This window comes from Aptenodytes patagonicus, chromosome 8, assembly GCF_965638725.1.
Source record: "Aptenodytes patagonicus chromosome 8, bAptPat1.pri.cur, whole genome shotgun sequence".
NCBI lineage: Eukaryota > Metazoa > Chordata > Aves > Sphenisciformes > Spheniscidae > Aptenodytes > Aptenodytes patagonicus.
The window spans coordinates 5,726,468-5,751,491 of NC_134956.1; the positions used below are offsets into that span (position 1 = coordinate 5,726,468).

At 38.2% G+C, this 25,024-nt stretch overlaps 1 protein-coding gene across 10 annotated transcripts in view; it reads right to left on the minus strand.

Annotated features, from left to right (window-relative positions):
- DOCK3 (dedicator of cytokinesis 3) overlaps positions 1-25,024 on the minus strand; it is a 219,113-nt gene that overhangs the window by 75,517 nt on the left and 118,572 nt on the right. For all 10 annotated transcript variants that reach the window (XM_076346100.1, XM_076346099.1, XM_076346104.1 and 7 more), the window contains 4 exons: positions 23,046-23,193; positions 14,889-14,977; positions 11,118-11,243; positions 1,954-2,078 (listed from right to left, as the gene is read on the minus strand). In XM_076346100.1, coding sequence (XP_076202215.1) covers positions 1,954-2,078; positions 11,118-11,243; positions 14,889-14,977; positions 23,046-23,193 — 488 coding nt within the window. The remainder of the gene's footprint in view (positions 1-1,953; positions 2,079-11,117; positions 11,244-14,888; positions 14,978-23,045; positions 23,194-25,024) is intronic.

The following is a 25,024-nucleotide window of genomic DNA, read 5'->3' on the forward strand; positions in this document are numbered from 1 at the left end:
TTGCAGAGTTTTTACGTCATGTAGAAACCATAGCAGCGATGAAAAAAGAGTAGACATGATTAGTTTGCAAACTCAGTTCGAAGTAGCTGCTCCTTTCTCTTACGTGCATGTGATTATTCCTTCAAATTGTCATTTAGCACTTTTGAACTATGCCTCTATATTCAGTTCAACTGATGTTCAGTTTTATAGGTTATTTTTCTAGTTCTATTCTGCAGTTAAGAGGGAACACAAATGTACCTAAGCAGTGAGGAGGAGTTCAAATTAAAGGGAAGGAGAGTTCAACTTCTATTGTCCTTGATGGCCCTTTTACTATTTTTCAGTAGATATGCTAGCTTATACCTTTGAGTATTTCCTATGCAGAGAAATTCTACTGTCCGCATGTTTGGAATACAGTGCATCTTAGGCATCATTAGACGTCACGAACCAAAAATGTCCCTACCATAAACAAAGTATCTTTGTTGCTTTGACTGCAACTATACAGAGGAGCAATAACATTAAAAAAAGGTATAAAGATTGTCTTTTAAATATGTGGTTTAAATTTAAAAACCACAAAAGATCCTTTATACGAAAAGTCTCTCCTTTATGACAAATGTTCACCTGAATTGTTTTCTAATCAGATTGACTACCTTTTACTAGTCTGTCTTTGTTCGTACCACGTCTGTTCCGCCATCCCACGTAAAGCCCTGAAGCACTGTTACAGTAGTAATAACAGGCAAGGATAAGAAAAAGATAACTTAATACCTGTGAATGACCATTCCAACCAAACCCAGACAAGTAGTTAAGACTAATAACGTCTAGAAATTCTATGGCTTTTATACTTAATCATTAGCCACCGTCACAGTGTAACTAGCTACCATTATGTACATTAGCATGTGAAGATGCTGATACTGCAGTTTGGAGGGTAAAGACCTACACTGGTCCTCGGCAGACTGCTGTGAAATAAAGCGATGATTAAAAATACGTCACTCCATTTGAAAGGTATGCCTAATGCAATTAAACAGAAAAGGATTGTGATCTTCCTGCAACAGCTACGAGCGCAAACCAGTTCCTTACAAGAGATATGCTTTACTTTTAATGAAATCACAAGCAATTGTAGTAATAAAGGAAAAGTTCTTTCAATTAAAAAAAACATGTGGCAATGAGTTTGGTACACAAGCACTTTGGTGTTTAGACTCTTCTACAATAATGGCTACAAGGGCCATTTTATTGCAGTGGAGGTAAAAAAAAAAAGGTAGGGGAAGTTATGATTAATACATTTTAATGCAGCCGTTTCTCCATTTCTGATAGATGTTTATGTCGAAATACTTTCCCCGTTCACTTCTCTATCCTCACACCCTCCCACCCTGCACAAAGCTGACTTATCTACCTTCTTCTCTTCAATAATACTAAAAGCAAGAACAGAGGAAGAAAGAAAAACATTAAACATCACCGTCCACAGATGGAATGGAGCCATCCCAGGGTGAAAGCCACGATCTTGGAAATACGGCTACTCAAATTTATTTTCCAAAACTACATTCAGTACCATGACTCCAACAACTCAGATTTAAGAGTCTCTCTTGTAATCACATTTCGTCATGTTGTATGACACACATTATTTAATTTTAATTATTTGTCATATACTCTTCAGTTCCTTCTGACTACAGTTACTCTAAATTGTCGTCTTACTATAGCCACTGACATCACATTGTGAAATTACATAAGCTTTTCAGTTTATGAATATTTTCTCCAAGTCCCCCATTCCCATATAGGGGAAGTGCTCCAAACTCTTTCAAATTGGTAACTGACCACTTCCTTCATCATAATATATAGTTTAAAAACTTAGCCGGGGGCAGGGGGGGAAGTAAGATCTAGTTTTAGCTTAGCACTTCCCTTGCATCAGAGACAACAAAACAAGAGAACACGTCCAGGGAGCAAGCAGATGGCACCTGAAGCTCAGAGGAAATAAGCACTTACCTTCAAGATTTCTCCATCCGCATAGAGCACATACATGGTCACTTCAATGTTCTTCTGCACACTTTTCCCACCTCTTTCAAAGTCTCCCTTTTCTAATGTCAGGTATAAGTCGTTGCGGATATCACCTACAGTAAAAGAGTGGAGTCGCATGCTTAAATTCAACGTGGAAGGCTCAGTGCCTGCGCGCAACTTATTTTGATTCTGCAAACCGTTTTCTGTGTTCTGCAAGACTACGGCTGATGCCCAAACCATTCCAAGCAGCAAGTTAATTGTTAATAAAGATGAACATTTTAATATCAGTGCATAAAATCAGACCATTGTTAGTAATGCCTTTATTAAGTGTGAACTCAGAATCAATACTTGCTTTTATTGTGTGTAAGCGGGGAAGGGAAAAAAATCTTCTACGGCTTTGTCTAGTTAGCTGATTTGGAAGTATCAGGCTAAGCCCGACAAACATCATTAACATCAGACTTCCCATTTCCAATATATTTTAAGATAAATAAGTATTTTTGTGATGATCAGCAGAAAATTATGTTCAGTTAGCTCTTCAAGTATTTTCTATATTTTCATAATTTCCTTTTATCATAACAACAAAATAAAAGCAGCCATTTTGGAAACCTGGTTGTAATTCAATTCAGATGGATTAAGAAGGAATTATAATTTTTTTTTTTTTTTTTGCTAAATTTTTGGCTAGCCTCTGGTATCCATATGCATGAATATAAGAAAGCGGGCAGTATGGATACTTGCCAATTTCTCACTACCTCATTTTCAAGAGCTTTCAAGCAAATGACTATATTCAGAAATACAAATGCTAGCATCTATCTCAGTATCTTGTTATCCTGAATTTGACAGATTCTAGCTCACTTTTTTTTTTTTTTTTTTTTTTTTTTTTTTTTAAGAATCTGATTTGGGAAACTCTGCTTTCAAAACTAATGCAGCCAATTCTAAAGCATGCACCAAAAGGACAGCAGGTAGCACCTATTTTCCTGCAAGGTTTAGTTACTGTCACCATTTCGCGAAGGCTCACTTACCACTTTTTTTATTTACTTGCCATAAAGGCAAACATACTAAAGGGCAATATATAAAAATACAAAAAATTGAAACAATAAAGTTAAACCCTTTCAAGGCAAGTATTTTGTTAAGCAGCCTCAAGAGACTAAATAATGAAATAATGGAATGGTTATCCAGCAAAGCAGAGACTCCTTGAATGTCTGATTTCTTCCACCCCAGTACGTGGAGAAGCTGATGCAGTTAAATCTGTTTATTAATCACAAGCACAATGAAATAGGCAGCATTTGCTTTCAGGCGGTGAGGGATATTCTTTTGTGTCTGTCAAAGCAGCACTTCAAATTCTTCTCGAAGTCTATAACCCCATAGAATTTGTTCCTTAATCTACTGTAGGGACAAATAATAGAAGCTTTCAGTCCTGTGTTTACTTTCATCTTTATTTCTGGACATAAGTACAACTTTTTAAGCATGGAAAATACAGCTCTCTAGCTGACATTCAGTGCTTTCCGCTAGGAACTCTTTTTGAATGGAAATCTGTATGCAAAATGTCCTCCTTTTTCCATCAACCTCACTCTCACTGCAGATTCACACAGAGCTGGCTGCTTGAAACACCTCACAGTTAGAGGTCTGAAAATGCTATGGTTCATTAACGGGAAAAAGATGACAGCAAGAGGCTCGTGAAAGACCTCAAATATTTGATCTGTTTTTTCTCATCAAAGAAGAGTCATCAAGTGCAATACTCCGCGGTCCACAACAACAGAGAAAATTATCTTCCTGTTCAAAATCAAACTAAGCTACCTATATGTTGACTATAGGAATATCAAGGAAATGCAAAACGCATCGCAAAAGATAGTTTAAGTAGGGACTTTTGTTTTGAAAACCCTCCTGCTTAACAGACTCCATCCTTTTTTCTTAGCAGTTTGCACAATGAGGAAAAAAGTTTCCATTTGTATGCTATAACTCTTCATAGAAATTAATTGTACTCACTATAATTAGCATTTTGGAGCTTCCTATTTTTGACCTCTTTTCTGGAAGGGAGTCTGGCTACACAAAGCCCAATGTCAGATAGCAAATCATTTTCCAGCGAAATTAAAGGCAGCATTTGGTTATATATAGCATCTTATCTTCCATTAAGCTTAACAGGAGGGATATTGCTTCACTAATTAAAAAAAATGCCTTTGGGGTGGGGGGTAGAGGAATCTAAAAAACAGTGGATTTGCATCAAAATGAAGGAAAAAGAAGGGAAAAAGTATTTTAGTGAAGTATAATGGTGCACCTTGTAAAAATATTGTCTATTGAATCTTAAAAAAAATAGAAGAGGTCATTACATATAGTAAAAATAGGAAAGTAAATGTATCTAGCAAAGACAAAAAGCATTTAACTATCAGGTATGGAGCCCATCAGTTTCTTGAAAATCTGGAGTTTAAACTACAAACACTTCCGTGTATTTCAGTGAAAATAACCTTACTACAAAGAAGCATCTCCTTTTCCCAACATACTGGTTAACCGCATCTCTTGCTGAGTCCTTGCAAGCCATTTTTTTCTGCAGCTGCTACTGTTTCTGAGGGGTTTGAGCTCAGATGCACTAATGGGCTGCACAGAAACTAGAGCAAATGCTTGAACACAGAGCAGTTTATTAAAAATTTTATTTTGCGTATGCAAATTGCAAGGCTAGAGAAAACATTCTGCACAACACCACGCAAGTGCACGAAGAGATAGCGCAGGGCAGCTTGCATGTGACTAAACAAAAAGTGTGATCAGTACGATCAAGAAGCGATCCTTGTCAGCTCCAACAGAATGACAGCTACATATCAAGTCAAAAATCTCGGCAGATAGAGCTTTTCCCATATTTAATTCCATTGTAAAAAGAAAAAGATAAATAAAGAACTTGGCTAGCAAACCAGACAACTCATGCCCTCTGCGTGGCAAACTACCGTACAAACAGTACTGGCTCTGAAGTGACATTAACTCTTGCATTTTGAGAGAAAAACAGTGTGCTACATCAGCTTCTACCACTTAGGCCTCACATCTTCACAAATAGAGCAGTGCAGATTATGAAACTGGGTTAGCTGTGGCCTCCTATCATCAGTACAGGAATAAAAAAGTGCTAGAAGGCTAGTGGGCCAAAGTATTTATAGACTAAAACCTGCGGATGGTATTTTAAGCTGAGGTCTCTTTGTGTTAGGTGGCTGTCAAGGATGAACTGAAAACCTAATGAGAGTTTTCAGAATGGTATTTGTTTTAAAGCCCATCTCTCTACAATTGTTTTCAATTTAAAACCAAATGTAAACTGCTTCTTAGCATAAAATATATGCGGTTCTAACATATGCCGTTATTAAGTCTTTATGAACTGTCTTGAAATACAGTCTTTTTCACAATATTAAAAAAAGAATTATTTTCTGATGTGTTATGTAGCTCTTCCTTTACCCTCCCTTCACCTTTATGGGGGTTTTGTTTTGGTTGTTTGTTTTAACCTATTTACAAAGCCGTATGTCAAATGTACAACTGTTTAAACTATAAATCATAAATTATAGCTTGGGGGGGTTTGCTCTTACTGAAATGAAATCCTTTCTCCTATCACCTGTAACTATATTAACGGTAATGGGGAAAAAAAAGGAGTGGTGGAAAAGGCTACTGACTTCAGTGAAGTTACAGCAATTTAAACCACTAAGGGTTTGACTCTGTAAGAGACTCAGTCCAGCAAGCAAGTAAAATCCGAGACAAACTACAAAATGTAGAATACTTACATTCCAGGATAGTGTTATAACGTGCTTTGGCTATATTTGTTCTAGCTCTTCACAATGGTAACTGCTCTTCTTTCTGGCCAAGAGTACCACGTTAAACCAGACATCCCCTGGTGGACAGCTCTTCTCTGCAGCAGCTTTGGCGGCCACTGCACAAGAGCAGGGTGCCAGTAACTGGATTCTGATCTCAAGAGGCTTACTACACCCTTACTTTAACTTCTAACATTCTCCAAATGAAAAACACGCAACTACTTCTGAAGCGCAGTAATTTTGACAGAGAAGAGGCTAACAGAACGAGGCCCACAATCAGCTTTGTGACCATCACGGTTTTTTTTCCAAAACAAACGGACTAAAGGAAGTAACTGACAAAGCGCACTGTACGGGACGTGTCTCAAACGCTCTCTGGCCTTCCTTCTGGCTGACCGTTATGGGCTTGCTCTCAATCATGTCTCAAAAGATTAAGAGCGACAGGCCTCACACTGCATGATTTTCCCTTGCTTTAACAGTGAAGTCACCTTTGACACCGGTGTAAAAACCTGCTGTGTTGCCCGCTGTATTACTACTTGCCTGTTAAAATTAAGAAGCCTGGTATGGTCAGACAGTCTCTGGAAATCACATTAGATCCATTTCAGCAGTTTATTTCTCTGCCCCTCACCAGTCAGTCACTAATTTTTTGAAGGCCTGTATTCTTGAAATAGTTATAGTATGCAACTATTAAGGTTATTGCAAGTAGCATTACAGCAGCAAGGGGATATTTGCCATACTGCCTGTATGGCAAATTAAATTAACTTTTTTTTTCCCCCCTATAAAGAGAACATTATGCAAGTTTAACTCTGCGTGTTCCTCTAGCTTTCGGTGAACAGAACACTCGATTGTTTCAAGGAAAAGGAACAAACAGTATTTACTAGATTATTTGCTATCCATTGTTCGCCTGCTATGTCTAGAAAAGAATTCATACAATGCTCTTTTTAAATTCAATGATTTCCCTGAAACAGTTTCCTTTCAGTAGTGGTGAGTTGATTTTTAATATATTTTTTTCTGATCTCCTCCAGCTGAGTATTTTAACTTTCCATTTCTGCAAGTTTATTAATGACAAAAATATTTTTTATTCTCCTTGTAAACGCTTTTTGGAGATAATTAGTACATAGCTATGTCTTTTAGTCTCGTTGACTCTCTTGCCACGAACATTCTGAGAACAGCTGATGGATTTTGCCATGTCCGTTCCTTAATGTATTTTTGCCATGACTTTGTGCTCACTGACAGAACAGATGCCGAGATGTTTCTCACCTTTGCTACTGATTCATCTGCCATAGCTACTAAATTTGTCTGAAACACTGTGGTATGAAGAGAGACTGATAAGACACAGTCTACGCCTCTCTGTTACCAAAGTTTCCCTATGATGTCATGATTTGCTTTCTTTACCAATCCCCAACATTCCATGAAAGAGATGAAAATGGGAAAAAGCAAGCAACAAGCAGACATTACACAGAAAAGCAGAAACTTACACCCAACTATCTTCATCTCTGCATCAGAAAGAAAGGGGAGAGAATAAAGGGAAAGGAAAGGGAGAGAAGCCAGGAAATTAAGACAAGGAGAGAGAAAAAAAGAGAAAGAAACATCACTCACAAGTAGAAGATGAAGCATGCACTTTTCATCAGAGGATCAAAGTAAAAGACAGAATACTTATCAGCACATGGGGAAGGGAAGGGATGTCCTTTGGGGAACTGACAAACGCCATGCCTATGCAATAGATTTCTGATCAGCAAGTTCTGTATACAAATAAAGTTGCAATCCAAAAGGCAAGCAGCACATGCCTCATTGCTTTTATCTCTGGGGAAAGGTAAAATTGTCAGGATCAGATGGACGGTCTTAAACCCAGTAGCAATTTAGAAAAAAAAAAAACCCACAAATGAACAAAAACCCACCACACCTCTTCACGAGGCTGGTTTGACTGAATCCCTTCTGATTCGGGCAAAAAACATGATTAAGGTCTTTATGATGCTCTTCTCAGATCACAACACAGCAGGAAACAAAGAACACTTTATCTTTAGAAATGAAGACCAGGCACGGTTATTTTGTAGGATATTAATCTTGTTCTGCATAACCATGCAAGATATAAGCACATAAAGACCGGTTCCACTGTATTTCTTAACGATGACCAGCTACCACTCGTGTTTCTCATATCTGAGCGAGGGAAAAAATGGCTTGATACAGGAACTAATGCTACTGTTTAGAAAACAAAATGGGATAAGAAAACTGTGCGGTAAGACACAGCTACAGAATTTTAATGGTTAAGATGTCTACATGTGAAGGGATTTCCTATTAAAAAAGAAAGTGAAAGTGTTAAAACCTATGACCAAGAAGATTCATCTGAAATGCCAGAGCTATTTCCTTTTTTAAAAATAGATTTCTTGGTTCAGCAGAATGATCGCTGCATATTTTAACAATACTAGGTGACCTAGCCTTTTTTAATTTATTCATAAAAAACATTTTTAAATCACACTGCCTTGAAAAAAATCTGCATCCACTTGCAAAATACAAGTCGTGAACTTTCTGTGCTCTTTTCTAAAAGAGGAAACCCTGTCTTTAATGAGAAAGAAACAGTTCTGAAGCAAAGCAAGAAAAAGGCACTTTGACAAAGACAATTAAAGCAGCAGACATGGTTGAGAACTGCTAACGTACTTAACAGGGTTGGTTTTTTTTTGGTTGGTTTGTTTTTTCAAAAATGAAATATTTCTAACTTTAGACAATACTAGTAAAGCTAAAAAAGAATGTCTGATTCTGGCTGTAACAACATAAGCACAATGTAAATTGATGGACACTCCTTGTTCATGTAGCTTGGCTAATCCACCTGAAAGATAACTCACTCTACCCTAATGTTCTATCCTGGACATTGGGTAAACTCAAACCACAGTTTGATCTATTGTTTTAAAAACAGGCAAATATCTGCTGTCGCTTGAATAATGTCAAACATATTTTCATTGCCAAAATATTGATAAGTAATTAGAATAAACACTGTTCACTGCATCAGTGAAGTTACATTATATTTTAATCTCCTAATTTTTTCCAGAGTTTTCATTATCCTGGAGAATACCCAGGATAATGGAAGTTTTTGTTTAGAGCACCATTCATGGCTACCTCTCTCTTCACACCTCATCTCTACCCTGGCAATGTCCTAATTTATCACTACAGTGAAAGTCTATTCACGCTTCCTCGGCTGCCTTTTCTTACCTGGTGCTTAAAGACATTTACTGCCTTTCTCCACAAATGTGAGCCTTTTTCCAAATACAAAGGCCTAAAGCTTTGCATCTAAACTCTACATGAGACCTCCTGTAGCCCCCTTTGAATCGAGAAGTTCTGGGTGTCCAGCACCTCCAGAGAGGCAGTAAGCATTTAATAGCAGAATGGTGGTCCTGTCACACATTTGTTTGTATCAATCAGTATTTTGAGCAGATCTATCTATCTATATATATATATGAGACCAATTCCAAATAGATTATCATCTCAAAATCCCTGTGTTTTCTCCAACAAGAATTGTGGTTCCCACAAAAATGTGATTAGCAAGCAACTGCGATCTTTTGAAGAATACCATTTGAAAAATTGATGGGCTGTCCAGAGCTGGGAAGGTCACTGCTGTACATGTATAGCCAGCCTTACGATGGGAGTGCTGCAAACATACGCTGTAGAATCTGGTTTTAACTTACTTAAGCGTCCAAGGTCTCTAGGCTGAATATCACAGAGATCATAATAACATACTTATGATTTGGTGGACATCTTTTGCACTGAGACAGCGTTTTCGCTACAGTTCTTAATTAGAGAAAGAAAGTTTGGAAATTTGAATTAGCTGCAATGAACAGAGAATTTTTAAAGTTTAGGGTAGGAGCGCTTTTCACGTGACAACTGCTAACCTGCTTGTTCAACCCCTGGACAAAAGCATTGCCCCAAACAGCAGAAGTAAAGGGAAGACAGGCCCACAACGCCAGCTTGCAGAAAGAGGCTAGAGCCCAGAAAGTGAAAAAACAATTAGGGGGAACACTGAGACCATAAAGCTATTCCTTAAGCTTGCTAAAATTCAGCAGTCTGAAGCACTTGAGGGACAGCTCTATACATAAAAATGGAGAATAAAGCGATTCTTGTAGGAGAATCAGTGCACTTAATACAGGTAAGTAAATGTTATTTTTGATGTTGACTTTTCTAGCTGTGATCTAGCTATTGTAGCTGACACATCCAGCTGTGATCTCAATTACAGCAGATCACCTTGCAGCAGCTGCGTCTGCATATCAACATGCGATATTTAATCTCTTCTCTATTTGATTGCTTTGGGTTAAGACTGGAACTGCTATAAGGACACTAAAAACTAAAATTTATAATTGGCTTTATAACCCCCATCCTCTGCTGCTGTATTATTGTTATTTTCAAGTCTGTTAATAAATAAAACACATACTCTTCTAAATCTTTTTACTTTAGTTTCTAGAAATTCTTACCACCTACTCCCTATTTTTATGGTGCTTTCTGAAGAGCCTCCATAATGAGACTACAACTACTTTGGATACTGATGTGTCACTGCAGTCTTTCGAGTAATAAAATCTGATACTTTTCCCATTATGCTTTCATAAAATTTCCCATGTCTGCAAAGTCATCCTTGGTCTTGGTTATAATGCATAGCAATGAGGTAGTATTCCAAATGCTATACATGCAATATAATTAGTAAGCCCATTTCCTACTACACTGTAAAAATCAAGACAGTATAATGCCAGGTTTTATATCTATTGATTGCATGACTGGCTAGGTTCCGGCTTCCTCCCTAAATGAACTCTTGGCTATGCTGGGGCTACCTCAACTTGTGCCGAAACAAGAAGCATCTCAAGCTGCTGCTCCAGAAGTAAGGAGCAAACGAAGTACAGCAATGCTTCAGCCAAGACAGCTGTTGCATGGACTAGCTGGTCTGTAAGGCCAGCTGGAAAATCAGACCAGATTTGCAGCCTCATGTGCTGTCAACCAATGCAAAAAGATCACACTAACTCCAAAAATCAAGGTGGCAAAGTGGAAACTGTTTTTCCAGGCTTTGGATTATTTGGAAGAAGAAACTTCATGCATTTTAAAAGAAGCATCTCTATGCTTAGCATGCATGAGGGATATTTAATTGGGGGTTCGGGGTGGGGAGAATATCAAAGCTATCTTCCAGATCACCTTCTATACATGTCAATTTAACACCTTCTATTACTATAAAGTTCCTTGATTAAAGCGTTTTAGCATGCCTCCCTGAATCTGGAATTGGCATTCAGTGACAAATAAGGCAACTCTTCTATTATTAGTCTTCTTCGAGTAAAGCATCCATCCCAGTGACGCTTGTCTAGAAGAGTATGAGAAAAAAAAAGACCAATATTTTAAGATTAGAGCTGTTATGTTTACCTGGCATTATAACATCAGGAAAACCCAACTTCCTGGTAACAGAAACGCCTCTGTTAAAGATCATGGGGTTTTCCCTTCGAATCTGCTCCATGTCGCCACGTAGAAGCTGAAGAGATATTATAAGTCCTGGAAAAAAGAAAAAAAAAAGATGTTAATTTTTTCAGACCTAAGAATTAGATGTCTGTGTACACAAGGCATGCAGGTAAAATAATGCTTTGCTCCACGGTTAATTTAATACAAATATATAAATGCAGAATTCTTTCCTCCCTTGGAGTAATTTAAAAGTGAAATGGAAGAAACAAACCTGCTTTAAAGGAACAGTTAAGAGCATAATATTATCTAAACCCACAATTTTTAAAAATCAGAATACTTAATTTTGCAGAGATGTCAAAAGTTACAGCGAACTACTTAGCACTATTTCTTTTCCTCACATACAGCAGGTTACAACACATGTATGAGCAACGCCACCTCCATCTGAACGACCACATCACACAATGCCGTAGAACATCTCTGAAGTGCCTTTAATCCCACTAAATACCATTTAAAAAAAAATAACTCTCAAAGTGTATCTGTTCCACTTGTTTCTTTAACTGCCTCATACAAGAACGTTGATTTTAATGACAATCCCTTCAGTACCTCAACATGTTTCAAGAATTGCAACCGGTCAAACTGACTTCAGAAAACAAGCGTAAGAAAGGCTCAGCAACGAGCCCTTTCAATGCGACCCTTTGTTCAGTATATCAGCTGAATAGCTTGACTATGAATAATTACACAGTTAATCTCAGTCCAACTGCTTTCTCTAGTTGCTTTTAATTTATAGCATACTACACCCCTAAAGTGAGGATAACGTATTGGTAAAGTTACAAAGTCAAGCATTAAGATACCAGAAAATGCCAGGATTAAGCTCAACCATGTAAGCTTAGTCTCATCTGCTAAGCATACGTTATCAGCTTCACGTATCAATGTGAATTACGTCCACATAGTAATTTTTCACGATCTTTATCTCATTCAATGAATGAAAGGTAGTCAATAGTTCTTTCTATCCTCTCTGCTCACTCGCTGGAACACCACATACGAAAACAAACACTGCCTCGTACACGTTCTTGTATGAGCCAGCTGACGTTCTGCTATTTCCTAAGCTTACTATATTGGCTTTGTGAACAGTATTTAGTTGCCATTTTTTTTTAGACAGGTTACTAGGGGAATGAAACCAGTAATGTCATGTACCTCCCACCCAGTTTCTGCTCTCTTCCCTTGAAATAATTTTCAAGCCTGTTGTTTGGCTTCAGCCAAATTTGGCAAATAAGTAGATATCTAGATAACATGAAGATTGTGTAAGTTTTACGAATACTGGGAGTTGGGATGAAAAAAATAGCATAAAGCTTTAAAATGAAGGAAAAGGGAGGCCAACCAGCCAGCTGGACAATCAGCATGTATGTACTCAAAAGCTGCCAAAACATAGACTTGAAACTGTCCAGCTAAGTAGGCAGAAGAACGCTGCAAAGCACTGCAGGGAAAACAGAGGCTTTATAACCATGGAAAAAATTCAAACCCTTTGAATACCATGTATGAGGGTACATCTGTGTGTGTGTGCGCGCCACAGAAGGTTTAACAGAACACAGGAGACAAGTTCATTAGAAATCAGTCTTGACTGTTTTTACCACTTACAGCAAAACTTGTTCATTTTATATCCTCTTTTGCTATTAAAAATAAACAAATGAAAATAAATTCAATAAATTCCAGCATAAAGGACTGGGGCAAATTTGGAAGTTCAGATCTCCCCACCCAGTTCTTAACAAATAGCATCAGAATTAATCTATTATCTCTAAAAATCAGTCACTAGAGGTAACAGAATAGGTAATTTTCCAGCATGGTATTATATATTTTACTTATGCGATACCGTCCCACATATTCCACCCCAAAAAACTTCTGCCTAGCTTCCTGCTCTCCCCAAGAGGTTTTGTGAATCTGCTCTCCAGTCTTCCTCTTCTACCCAGTCTATCCTTCCAGGTTTTTTTTCTATTCCCTGCAGCAGATCTGAGGGACTCATTTTACACAAGACCTGGGAAGAGAAAAAACCAGAGAGCTTTTCTTCAGGGAAAAATCACACCTGTGATTTGAGCATCTTCTCACTGTATGAGCAGGTTCTGAGAGGCCCAAATTGTATTACTTACGCTTAAATCACGTCAGCCTGCAATACAGCCCCTCCCACCAGGACAATGCCTCTGCCAAGTTTCAACCTCCTATTCCAGAGATGCACTAGATCTTAATGAAATGTTTGAAACAATTATTTTAAAAAGCCAAAGCTATCTATTTCCCTTTCTTTCTGCTCTTCAAAAAAGCTCACAATTGGGGGGGGGGGGGAGGGGGGAATGTTTTAGGCAGACACCTGGCATTGGAAAAAAATGCAAACAGTCCAAGTTTTCAAAGTTAGAAACAATTCAGGAAAATGCTTTAATGATAAGTGGTGGATGACCTTAACTGTAACAGGAGGAACAGCAGGGAAGGAGACCAGCTTTGCATATAATAAAATTCCAAACCTGAAAACTGTTTTATTTCCTCATTGTTGCTCTTAATGTCTTCTATGGGAGTGTGAACTGCATATTCCACTACAGTATCTCAATATGCAAACAAGTGAAATTAAGGCTATCAGTATTCGGACATCAGTATGCCGATGAATCGGGCACTCGGCAATGAATGCAAAACTAGCTGTAACGAAGCAGAACGGTATCCTATCGGCTGGTTCATTTGGAATGGAACAGTAATGCTATCTCCGAATTAGCAAACTACAGAAATCATTAAATGAGCTAAAAAGACAGGACAAGATTTACTTTCCATATTTATCTGTCATCGACTAGGAAAATAAAAATGGATTTGAAAGGTAGCAAAAACTCTGCCAAGACAGTTATTCGCCTCAACTATGTAATGAAACATTTAGTACTGAATAGACTATCTCTGAGAGTCGTCTTGATAATTAGTTTGTAGGTACGAAAACACTGCTTATTTTCGGGACAGTCAGAATTTTCTGGACAGTCAGTCAAATATGTTAGACAAATTTAACCTCTGGCTTTGCTTCTGTTGACAAGGACGCATGGTATCCTCAGGAGAGCAAGCCTTAGACATGTGTTATACCTGCAATTTTCAAGGGAATGCAGGATGAAAAGGAAGACAGTTTTACTCAGGGAAATTCTGATGAATAAAATTTAAATTCTTCACTTTCCATGCAGCCAAGTCTGGTCACAGTAACATAAGCCAGCGTCACAAAAAACCCCCACTTTTAAAGGACTTCTGCCAATGCTGATTGCTGCTTACGTTATACCCCCCCACGGGCTAGCAGTTTTCACAAGCATAGATATACGCAGCAACTGTAACAGCCAATAAATGAAGACTCACCGAGTAAGCTAATACGATAGCCGGCCACCAGCCCTCGCCACTGCTAACCGCTCTTGAGATAAAATAACACTACAGATATAACGACGCAGGAAATTTAGCATGCTGAATTAATATTATTTTCAGCCGTATTGAAGAAGGAAAGATATCAGGTGGGGTTTTTTTTTTTAATTACTGGTTAAATTGGCAGACGCAATACAGATTTTCACCTGTAAATTGAACGTGAATGAAGTTTAGCTAAACTTAAATCATCACAAGTAGAGAAATTCAGCTATGCATAATCTCACATCTCATTGAATTTCTCTGCTATAAATAATTAGCAGTTTCCTAAAGGAAATCTTCGGCTGTTATTATGACAAAAAAGTACAAGTAAATATTTACCATAGTTTGAGCTGGGTGCTGTGTATTTGGTGCTGGACTTGCGAATAATATTTTCATGGATCTGGCACCACTCATTTTCGTTGTTACACCTAAAATAAAAGAACACTAATTCAAGTTAAAAGCTTTCTGCTGAACCATCTTAGGACAGGAAAGTCAACTTTGCTGTAGAGATAACATGAAAGGTTGTGGGGTGTTGATGAATGAAATTCCACATAACTCCTGTTGTGAAAAGTGGAAGGAAAGAAAACATTCCCTAATAGTTCTCCCCTTTTTATGGATACTTGGGAGCCTGTGGTGACTCTTCTGTCATTAAAGCCATTGTTTTACTCTTCATATTATGACAGAATGAAGAAAGCTCTGGACATCTTTAGCTGAATGCTGTGCACATAGGAACTTAATTTTAAGCTGAAATTAACTGTTGCCATATATTACCTTTTTGTGCTTAATAACAAAAAAAAAAGTTAGAACCAAGAAATAAAAAGTGAAATTTGAAAGACTAAATAAACCCCTGATTTTTAGTATCTCAGACATTTACAACGAGACTTTTGCTTACCTACATATTTTACAGAACACCTTGAAACATGATGCAACCCCCTCCCCCCCCCCCCCCCCAAATTATAGGACAAGAATATATAACAACACAAAGTATGCTTCTATATGTGTATCATCTTCTGAAGGAGCATTTCACAATTATTTATTCATCTATATGTAATTTTAATAAGCATTTGTAAATACTGTTATATTTCATTTTCAGTTACATTACCAACTGTAAATCCTCAATAAAATTCTAGGACCGAAATGACAATGTATCTTTCCTGTTAGGTTATGCAGGTAAAGGCTCATCATCTCCAACACAAAGGAGAAGAGGAACGCTGGCAGGTGGGGGAAGCCTGACAACCTCATCAGAGAAAACCCAGCACCCTGACCCTGCTCCTCCCGGGGCTGCCGCAGGAGGATGTTCAGCACGTTGCCCGGGTGCGAAACCCGTCAAGATGAGTCGGCCAGAAAGGCTCTCTGGATCGCTTTAAAGACTGAAATGGGTTACTGCCTTTGGTGATAATGGGACGCTGGGGAAGAGCATTTTGGGATTGGTTCAAGACTTAATATGAATTGTAAGGAAATGGAGGTTTAAGGGTATAAAAGGCCCAGTCACGTGTTGCTGTCAGTATGCTTGTCTGGTCATGCCCTGTGCCCGAAGTGAGTGTCTAAAACCAGGGCCTGGAGGGATTTGTAGTGTGTATATGTACGTATGTAAGTTTTCCACTAACAAGATTTTACCCTGATAAACCAGAGAGGAAAATAGGATGAGGCCTTTGGTGCTGTACGTGTTTGTATGAGTGTGTACCTTCTGCCTGGCCGGCTGCGTGTGTATGTATATTGTGTGTGTACACGTGGAACACAGGCTCAGCCTTGTGCCTGGCTGGAGCTGGGGGCATGGAGCTACGCTCTCTACTGCAGCACGATGCTATTCCATCGCAATAAAACCAGACTGTGTAACTGTGTAGTGGAAAGTCAAAACCAGAATCTCTTACTGCTCCATTCCGTGCTTTATGTATAACTATTTTGAAGTGGAGCAACATTTAAAAAAAAAAAAATCCTCTTTAAATCACTATATCTATAGCTCTATAGATATTCTCATTACTCTGATGGCAAGATTCTGGAGAGAGAAATTAGGGACACTGCAACATTTGGAAGTTACACTGTGATAGACATAGCTGAGAGCACCAGAAACAGATGCTTCAGTTTCCTTTCCAGTCATGGAGAAATGCAGGTATCTTTTAATGGTAACTCACAAAAAAATCCTCACGTGATCAGAGAGCCAGCAAAGCAGGAAAGAGAACAAGAGCACACCTGGATGCTTGCTTCTTTCTGGATCTTGGGCACCTGAGTCAGAAGTGCCACACTTCTGTTTAGGATCCAAAGCTAGAGAAAACTTTCTCTAGCGATAAGACATATGCAGAGCTATATCGTGTAAAGTACTGTTTAAAGTACACAACTTATCAATATTTAACCAGTATTTGTTTGTATGTTTCTACTGTCAATTGGGAAAAGACATTACTTGGTGGTTGGTCGTCTGCATCTAGAATTCTGTGCTCAGTTTTGGGCTCTCTAATACAAAACAGACAATTGGAGAGAGTCCTGTGGATGGGCAGGTGGCTGGAGCACGTGATGGAGGAGGAGAGGCTGAGCGACCTGGGCTTTTTCAGCCTGGAGAAGACAAGGCAAGAGGGGGAGCGTTAACAGCAAGGCCTACAACCAGTTATGAAGACAAAAGAGCCAGCCAGATTCTTCAGCGGTGCACAGTGAGATGATGTAAAGCAACAGGCATAAACACAAACAAGAAAGGTTCAGACTGGATATCAGGAAAAGCTTTTCCATGAGGACAGTCAAGCATTATTGGAACAGGTTGTTCAGAGAGGCTGTGCAGTCTCCATCCTTGGATGTTATGAGACACGACTGGATAACGCCCTGAGCGGTCTGGTCTGATCTCATAGCTGGCCTTGCTCTGAGGAGGCTGGACTAGAGAGGTCCCTATCAACCTGAATTAGGATTCCTATTTATCTTAACATCAAAGTCGCACGACTTTATTTGCACTAGTATATTTAAAGCTGTATAACCAACCCGCTGAACTCACTAAGCCTGAATGGAATCATTCCAGGAAAAAAGTGCCATTAGTGCTATATAGCTTGTTACCAGATAATCAAGGGACACACTATAAATGTTATGAAGTACTTTTCACTAGTGTAAGCAAAGCTGAAATGACAATTTTAGCAGTATAATAATCTGACCGAAAAACAAAAATGGAACCTTTACCACAAACAGTGTATTGGTTAAAAATTAAAAAAAAAAAAAGAAAAGAAAAGAAGAAAAAACAGTATGTTGATCAAGTCTAATTGCCTTTTAAATTCAGTTGTGCCTTATTTAAATGACAACTGCAAGATTTAAAGACTCCCCATGAAGTCAGCAATTTTTAACTCAGTAGCAATAGTGAATCTTATTTCTCCTGAAGTGCAATTGAATTAAACGATTAAATTAAACTTTTTTCTTTCTTTTAAGAATCAGTAGGACAGAAAAGAAATTAAGACTGTAAGCCTTCAGCTCCTAGCAAGACAGGAGTCTTAGAAATAAGTCACTTTGTAAAACTTCTCCCAAGCATATTAACATTTTTTCCCTTTTTTTTTGTTTCCCCCCAAGAGTACATAATGTTGGCAAAATTAGGGTAGGATACAAACCAGCTACTGTGAAGACAGTAGGCATTTTTTTGTCTGCTGCATTATGTAACTGAAGAATAGCATGGCAAAAGGAATTAAGGCTATCTAGAACAAGTAGTAGCTGGTAATTTTCTACAGCTTCAGTATTACCAAACCATATACTGCCAAGAATAATGAGATAACCTACAAAGCCTGTTATGGCACACTTACTGACACCCCCCGCAAATGCTGATTATTATAAAAGCAAAAGGAACACAGAAAACTTGGAATAAATTAAACACAAATTACAGACAATAAAAAAAAAAGGAAAAAATGGAGAAAAACCATTAAGATTTACTTCCTCCCAGCGTGCTATCCAAAAATATTAGTTTAATTAAAACGCTGATTAGGCTGTATTCCTGTATTCCTAGGTTATCTGGTGCAGTTAAGACTGGGGTTATCCCACCTGAAATCTTAGCTCCACCTGTCTCAACATTCCTCCTTTCACTGCAATGCGTTTAGGTATCACACATCTCAGCTGATTGTTAAGAACGTATGAATATAAAAAAAAAAGCTTCCCAGACTGGCAATAGGAGATGCTACTCGGGCAAGGTACATGAGCAGTCAGGCTCATGTACCCTGCCCTGAGGTTGTTGGATTAGGGATGTTAGAGTGTACCTCCCCGTCTGTTCCTATCCCTCTATGGCCCTGTTGTTCATAAACTTGTCTAATCCCCTTTGGGCCTGCTAATACTGCCTATCTTCACAACATCCTGTGGCAACAAAACCCAGACGATCATTACCTGCTTTCTAAAGAAGTACTTTCTTCCATCTTTTTTAATATCATCTCCTACCAATTTCATTGAGCATCCCTAATTCTTGTACTGTTGTATTCCGTGAACAACAGTTTACCCTCCACCATGATTTTGTAAGTCTTGGTTGCATTCCTTCCCACCAGCACTTTTCTTCTCTTCAAACTGAAGCTCCCCACCTTCTCAATCTCTCTCACAAAGAAACGACTCTATGCCGTTAAACATTTCAGTTGCTCTACTCCGTACCTTCTGGAACTACCCTTTTTGGGAGGAGAGATCAGATGTGCACACAGTAACTCAAGATAGGTCAGCACCGAAGTGACCTTCCAGAATTTAACAGTATGGCAAATTGACTACATTTGCACTCCCCAAAACAATCTCTCAAAACCAAAACACAACAGAGCTAAGACATTAATGGACAGTACGAAAACCCTTTCAGTAATTGTGGTGTTCTGTGCTAACTCTGAACTTCAACCAATATTCAGCTTACTCGTTGAATAAAAAATGAGTTTATTGGTTTTTATTTACACTAGTGTAAGCACAGCTGAAATGACAATTTTAGCAGTATAATAATCTGACCGAAAAACAAAAATGGAACCTTTATCACAAACAGTGTATTGGTTAAAAATTTAAAAAAAAAAAAAGGAAAAGAAAATAAGAAAAAAACCAGTATGTTGATCAAGTCTAATTGCCTTTTAAATTCAGTTGTGCCTTATTTAAATGACAACTGCAAGATTTAAAGACTCCCCATGAAGTCAGCAATTAAAAAAAAAAATTATCTTCACTTTTTTTGAATTATATTTGTGTTTACATCTCTTCTTTTGCCAAAACATTCAAAGTCATTTACCCTACTGCAATTAATATTCCCAAAGATAACCGATAGGACAAATTCTGTACCATCCTCTATCCTCACAGCCGAGACTACAGAAAATTTCTAACCTCTGGTAACTTTTTAGTTGCTGTACCAGCCTCTGGAGTGCAAGTTAAAATAGATTTCAGCCTCCAATGACTTATGCCTGCAAATTAACCTGGAACAAAGTTATCCCAAAATCAATGGACTGTAAAGATAGCTTAAAGCTAGTTTTGTACCAACTACCAATGTAAGCTGCACTTTACATTTCCTGAACACAAAAGAGAAGAATATTCTCCGAAGTTTGAAATGCTGGCCTGAAAACACTTGCCTGTAATGCATTTCATTGTGTTAATGTTTTACTTGTCTAAATACCAAATATATTACAAAACATATTTCTAGTTTAAATAAGAATTTTCTCCTGAGCCATCCATCACCTTTTCGGGTTGGCTGGTTCCACGGTAAATTTACCATTTGGAATGTTTGCCATACTACATCAGACCCTGATGTCAGACAGAAATGCAATGTACGCTCTTGTCCAGCTGGGCAAATAGCAACAACTGAATATCAAAAGGGAAAGGCATTCAGGCAATACACCACGTTAAGAGGTAGGAATTTTAAGAGCTAATGCTGGAGAAGGAGGGGGGGAAAAAAAAGGATTGAGAGAAAACAGAACAAAAAATAACACTGAAAAAGATAATATGAAAGAGAAATACATGAAGTTTTTAGGGGAATGGGAAGATTGACACAAAGAGTAACGTTCAATGAGCAAAAAACTCCATTAAAGATAAAAATTCATATGAAAATATGAATTCAAGTGATCTCAGAAAAAAAATTGATCGGGAATTTAGTTTCTATCTTACTTTTTAAATATTTTACATGTATATTATTAAAAAGAATTATAAAAGTAAACCTTCATGCTTTTACATAATGAGCTTATAACTAGAGCTGTGGTACTATATCCTCTTAGTAAGATTATAACATGACCGCGGGATTAACAAACAGGAAAATCTGGATTGTGAGAAAAGTATTTTTCAGACATAAGTCTTTAACAATAACAAGGCAAGCTGAGAAAGACTGACGAAGTAAATTGATATCCCCCCCCCCCCCGCAAGCATTCTCTCTTGTGGATCCAGCAAACGTCTCCATTGACACACCACGTATTTGTTTCAGCCTTTGTTAGGTTCTCAGTCTCTCCAATTTTTTCCAGCTTCTTCCCGTGAAAAGGCTTTTCTGGCTGTATGCTGACTGCCTCATTTGTGGCAGCTGTAAGCTTTAGCCAAATAGCATACAAAGAGAATGCTTTTTACTGCTCCTTTAAAAATAAAAATACACCTCCCTCCTTATTTCATCTTTATGATGTTTTTGGGTTGGCCTGAGACATTTTAACAATAATCAAAATGAGAGCAGCAGGTAAGAAAATCAGTTCAGCGCTGTTTAAGCATTCATATACAATTTTAAACTTACAAATTACAAAAATCTGTCATTTCATTTTTACTCTGTAAAGCAAGAAAAGGTAGGTTAGCTAAAAGAATGTGCAAAGAGAAGACGCAAGCAGATAAACCTGTGAAAACATTCTGCTGTGGAAGACCAACAGCTATTAAAGCTGCTAAAGGGATAAGCTGGTGCCCTTTAGATACATCCATTTTCCCTTCTGAAGATTTTTGCTGGAGGTTTACAGAGAAGACTCCAAACAGCAGTAGCATAAAATAATGATGTACAAGACTTAAAACAACTCAAGCGAATGATAACGGTGATAAAAAAATCACAAGCATCTGATTGCAGAGTTGAATTCTGTTATGGGCTCTACCTCCTCTCTGGGAAGGCAGCAATGGGTGTGCGTGGATGTTAAAGGGTGTGGGGAAGCAGGCGTGAAGAACAGCTGGTATAAACCTACTTAAACATTTAGGCAGATACAGCTGGTACTTTGGGTGGTGTGAAGGGAATCCGCATTTACAAAACACTTCGGAGTAAGAGGAAGAAAAGGGAAGCGCTCTCTCCTGTGATTGTTTTGATCATAGTACTAGGACTTCAGATTGCTCTAACTGGCTGCATGACTTTATTTGTCACTGACAAATGGAGAAGTCCAGTATTTTACAGGTTTTTTCTCTCCTATTTTTCAATGAATAAGAAGCTAAAGATGCATTAAAAGGGCATCAAAGCAGAAATCTGATATTCAGAATGTTCCATTACTGCAAACGTTCAAAATGTTGCAGTTGCAATACATTAGCACATATCTACAAGGCCAATATTAACAGAAACTATACAACCAAAAACCACTGGTTTGAGATAAGCTGAAACTGAATGGTGACAAAATGCCAACATTATCCAGATTCTGTTGGAAAAAAGAAGAAAGACGACCATTTTCTTCCCTCTAACTTGACATTTTTGCTACAGTTTTCATAACTGTTGGCAAAAGAAGAATGGAAGAGCTGACTCTGAGAGACTTTTCTTTGGACTTACAGATTTCTAATGTATGAAGAGATATCCAAGAATCTTTCAGTGAACAGTGAAAGCCATTTTTTCATTTATAGTTTCCCTTGAACGTCAGATTTTCTGCTGTTGAATGCACTTCTCAAAGAATAACAAAGTTCTATAACCCCCCCCCAAATTACCTTATTACTCGGAGAGTGGCCACAGACCACAAAGAAATGTCAGCTGTATCTCAGCCCATCTGCGAAGCAGATCCTGCCAGTATTCATCCTCACTGACAAGAGATTTAAATATTCCCTGCAGTCTCCAGACAGTTTGTCTGGGGCCTCTTTATTACGACTGTGAGACCACATTTCATAACAAGAATTTGTTAGTTCAAAGTTCAAAAACACAAATAACTTGCTCAAAGAATGTTGACTTGTTTTGAGTTTTCTGGTCACACACTGTTGACGTCAGTTGTTTTCTACTTCTTTTGTTGGTCACCATGACTGATAAGGAATAGAAGATGAGGCATGAATAACTATGCCCATCATCAGTTGAAATACAACATATTTCTTTGATTTTGAGCTTAGCAGACTTAAAATAAATCATATTAATAAAAGTGCAGCTTTGCACGTCACACAAATTTGGGCAATATTAAATAATTTCTGAAGCATTTCACATACCTGAAACATCTGTGATAATATTCATTAGTTTCTATGAGCTTCTGGAATAATAAAGGAGCAACAGCACTGTGCCAACAGCAACAGTTTACCTTGTGAGGAGGATAAAGCAGCAAATGGAGTTTATGGCACCTTAGTATCTCTTTAGTGTATCATCACCCAACATACAAAGCATTTTTCCTAATTCTTTCCCTTCTAGGAGGTACTCACGTGTAAACTTTGAGAACAAAATCCTTCTCTTCTTTTATTTCAGAGATTGACTGAAGTACATCCATGATACTCAATACTGCACAGCCATAGGGGCGGCGATAGTGTAAATGAGGGGGCCCTTTTTTCGAATCATTTAGCAACATGCGACCTAAAATTAACAGAAATTTAAAACATTAGAGATTCACACGCAGCCGTTCTGTCTATTCTGTTCTATTATCCCTCTGAGTATGCATACCTACAGTAAGTTTCAACTACAGCTTGCAGTCTTTCCTATACTTCTCACTCCTTTCTTCTTAGACAGTTTCAAATCCAGAGGTCCGTTTGAACCTACCTGACCCACTGGGCTACTCCGATTAAGGCCGTCACCTCATTTAGCTAACAGAACACTCAAGGGCAAAGTGAACAGCGTCATGTCTGGCCACCTTTGATTTGCAGCCCCATGACACATATTTGCATCCAGCTGGGTTGACTACAAATCATCTGTTGAACAAGCCAAGAATACGGCTTGTACTCACCTCTCTGCATCCACACAAAGATTCACTGGGGTCCTTCCATTACAGTCCAGTAGTTACACAAATTTTCACTTTATACAATTGCTTTAAGGGAATGTGTTATATATTGTGTCACTTATCATGTTGGTCTTGGAGTGCATAAAGGAGAATTCTGAGATACAAAGCTGCTCAATGATTAACTTCCTCGTGCTAAAGCAGTTTTTTAATAGAGTAAAAAATGCTAAGACCAGAAAAATCACTAAATCTAAGCCAACTTGTAACATTACACATAATAATTTGTCCAGCACTTCTTGCATCAAGGTTAAGAATCTGAGCTTGAACTACATCATATCTTTCTAGAAGCTTCATTTATCATCTCAAGTGATACAGAGTAATTCTAACTTTCAGACGCTTTATGACACAGTGAAGTCGGATAATGAAAAACTGATCCTTCTAACACATTTGTGACTTAGAAGGCCTATTGTCATTCACAGGACAACACAACAAAGCTACGGTTTCACTAAGCTGTTTAGACCTTCTGTACTTCAGAAAAGGTATCTGTGGCTGGTAATGGATGCTAGCAGTGAATGGGCTGGAAATAGGGTTAAAAACCCTTGCATTGCAAACACTACCTAGCCATTTTTCAGTTAACTGAAAACCTGGAAAACATGAAAGACGATGCACTACTCCATTGTTTAGAATCATACAACTGAAGAGACTGTCTGTTATTCCTACTATATGTTGTTAATGTTCTAGGCTTAAATATTTGAAATAAGTCATACTTCACATAGGTAAAATATTTACTTGCTAATTTCTCAGTGAAAGTACACACATTCATAGTTGAGAACCATTTAACTCCCTGTTACTAACTAATTATATGCTTATTAACTAGAGGTTTTTTTCTATCCAGCACCTTCCATCTAGAAGAGATTCTAGCAATTTAATTCACGTACCAGAAGTCATACAGTCACTTAAACACACTGCTGGGCTAAAAAAATTCACCTAGCTGTCCGTGAACCACTTCGAGCACTGAACTATACTGTGTAAGACACATTCTAAATTCAACTTCAATCATAAACACTTTCCATTCTTGCTACTGCAAATCTCAGAAAGAATAAATGAAGCCTAGCCTGCCCTACGAATAGTCAGAGACCCCCGCTCTATAAAGGGCGACCAGTCAAGCGAATTAGCAAGGAAGGGCTTTCTTCCTTGGGCAGGGTCAGGCCTAGGTACTACGCATCCAGATCTCTCCTTTGGATAGCTCTATGCGGGCAGCCAAGAGAACCCGGAAAGAAGCAAGCGTATGCTGCTAAATGTTGGGCTGCAAGCTTGATAGGCTGCCAGCAGGCAGGTACTGCTGCTAACGCTCCTTTTTGGCATCGGCAGGCAGAAAGAACACCTGACAGGTACGACAGCTTCCCTGCTCTTGTGTTTCACAGGCACCTCCCTGAACTTGAGTGTGGGTTCTTGGATGCACTGCAGACTCCT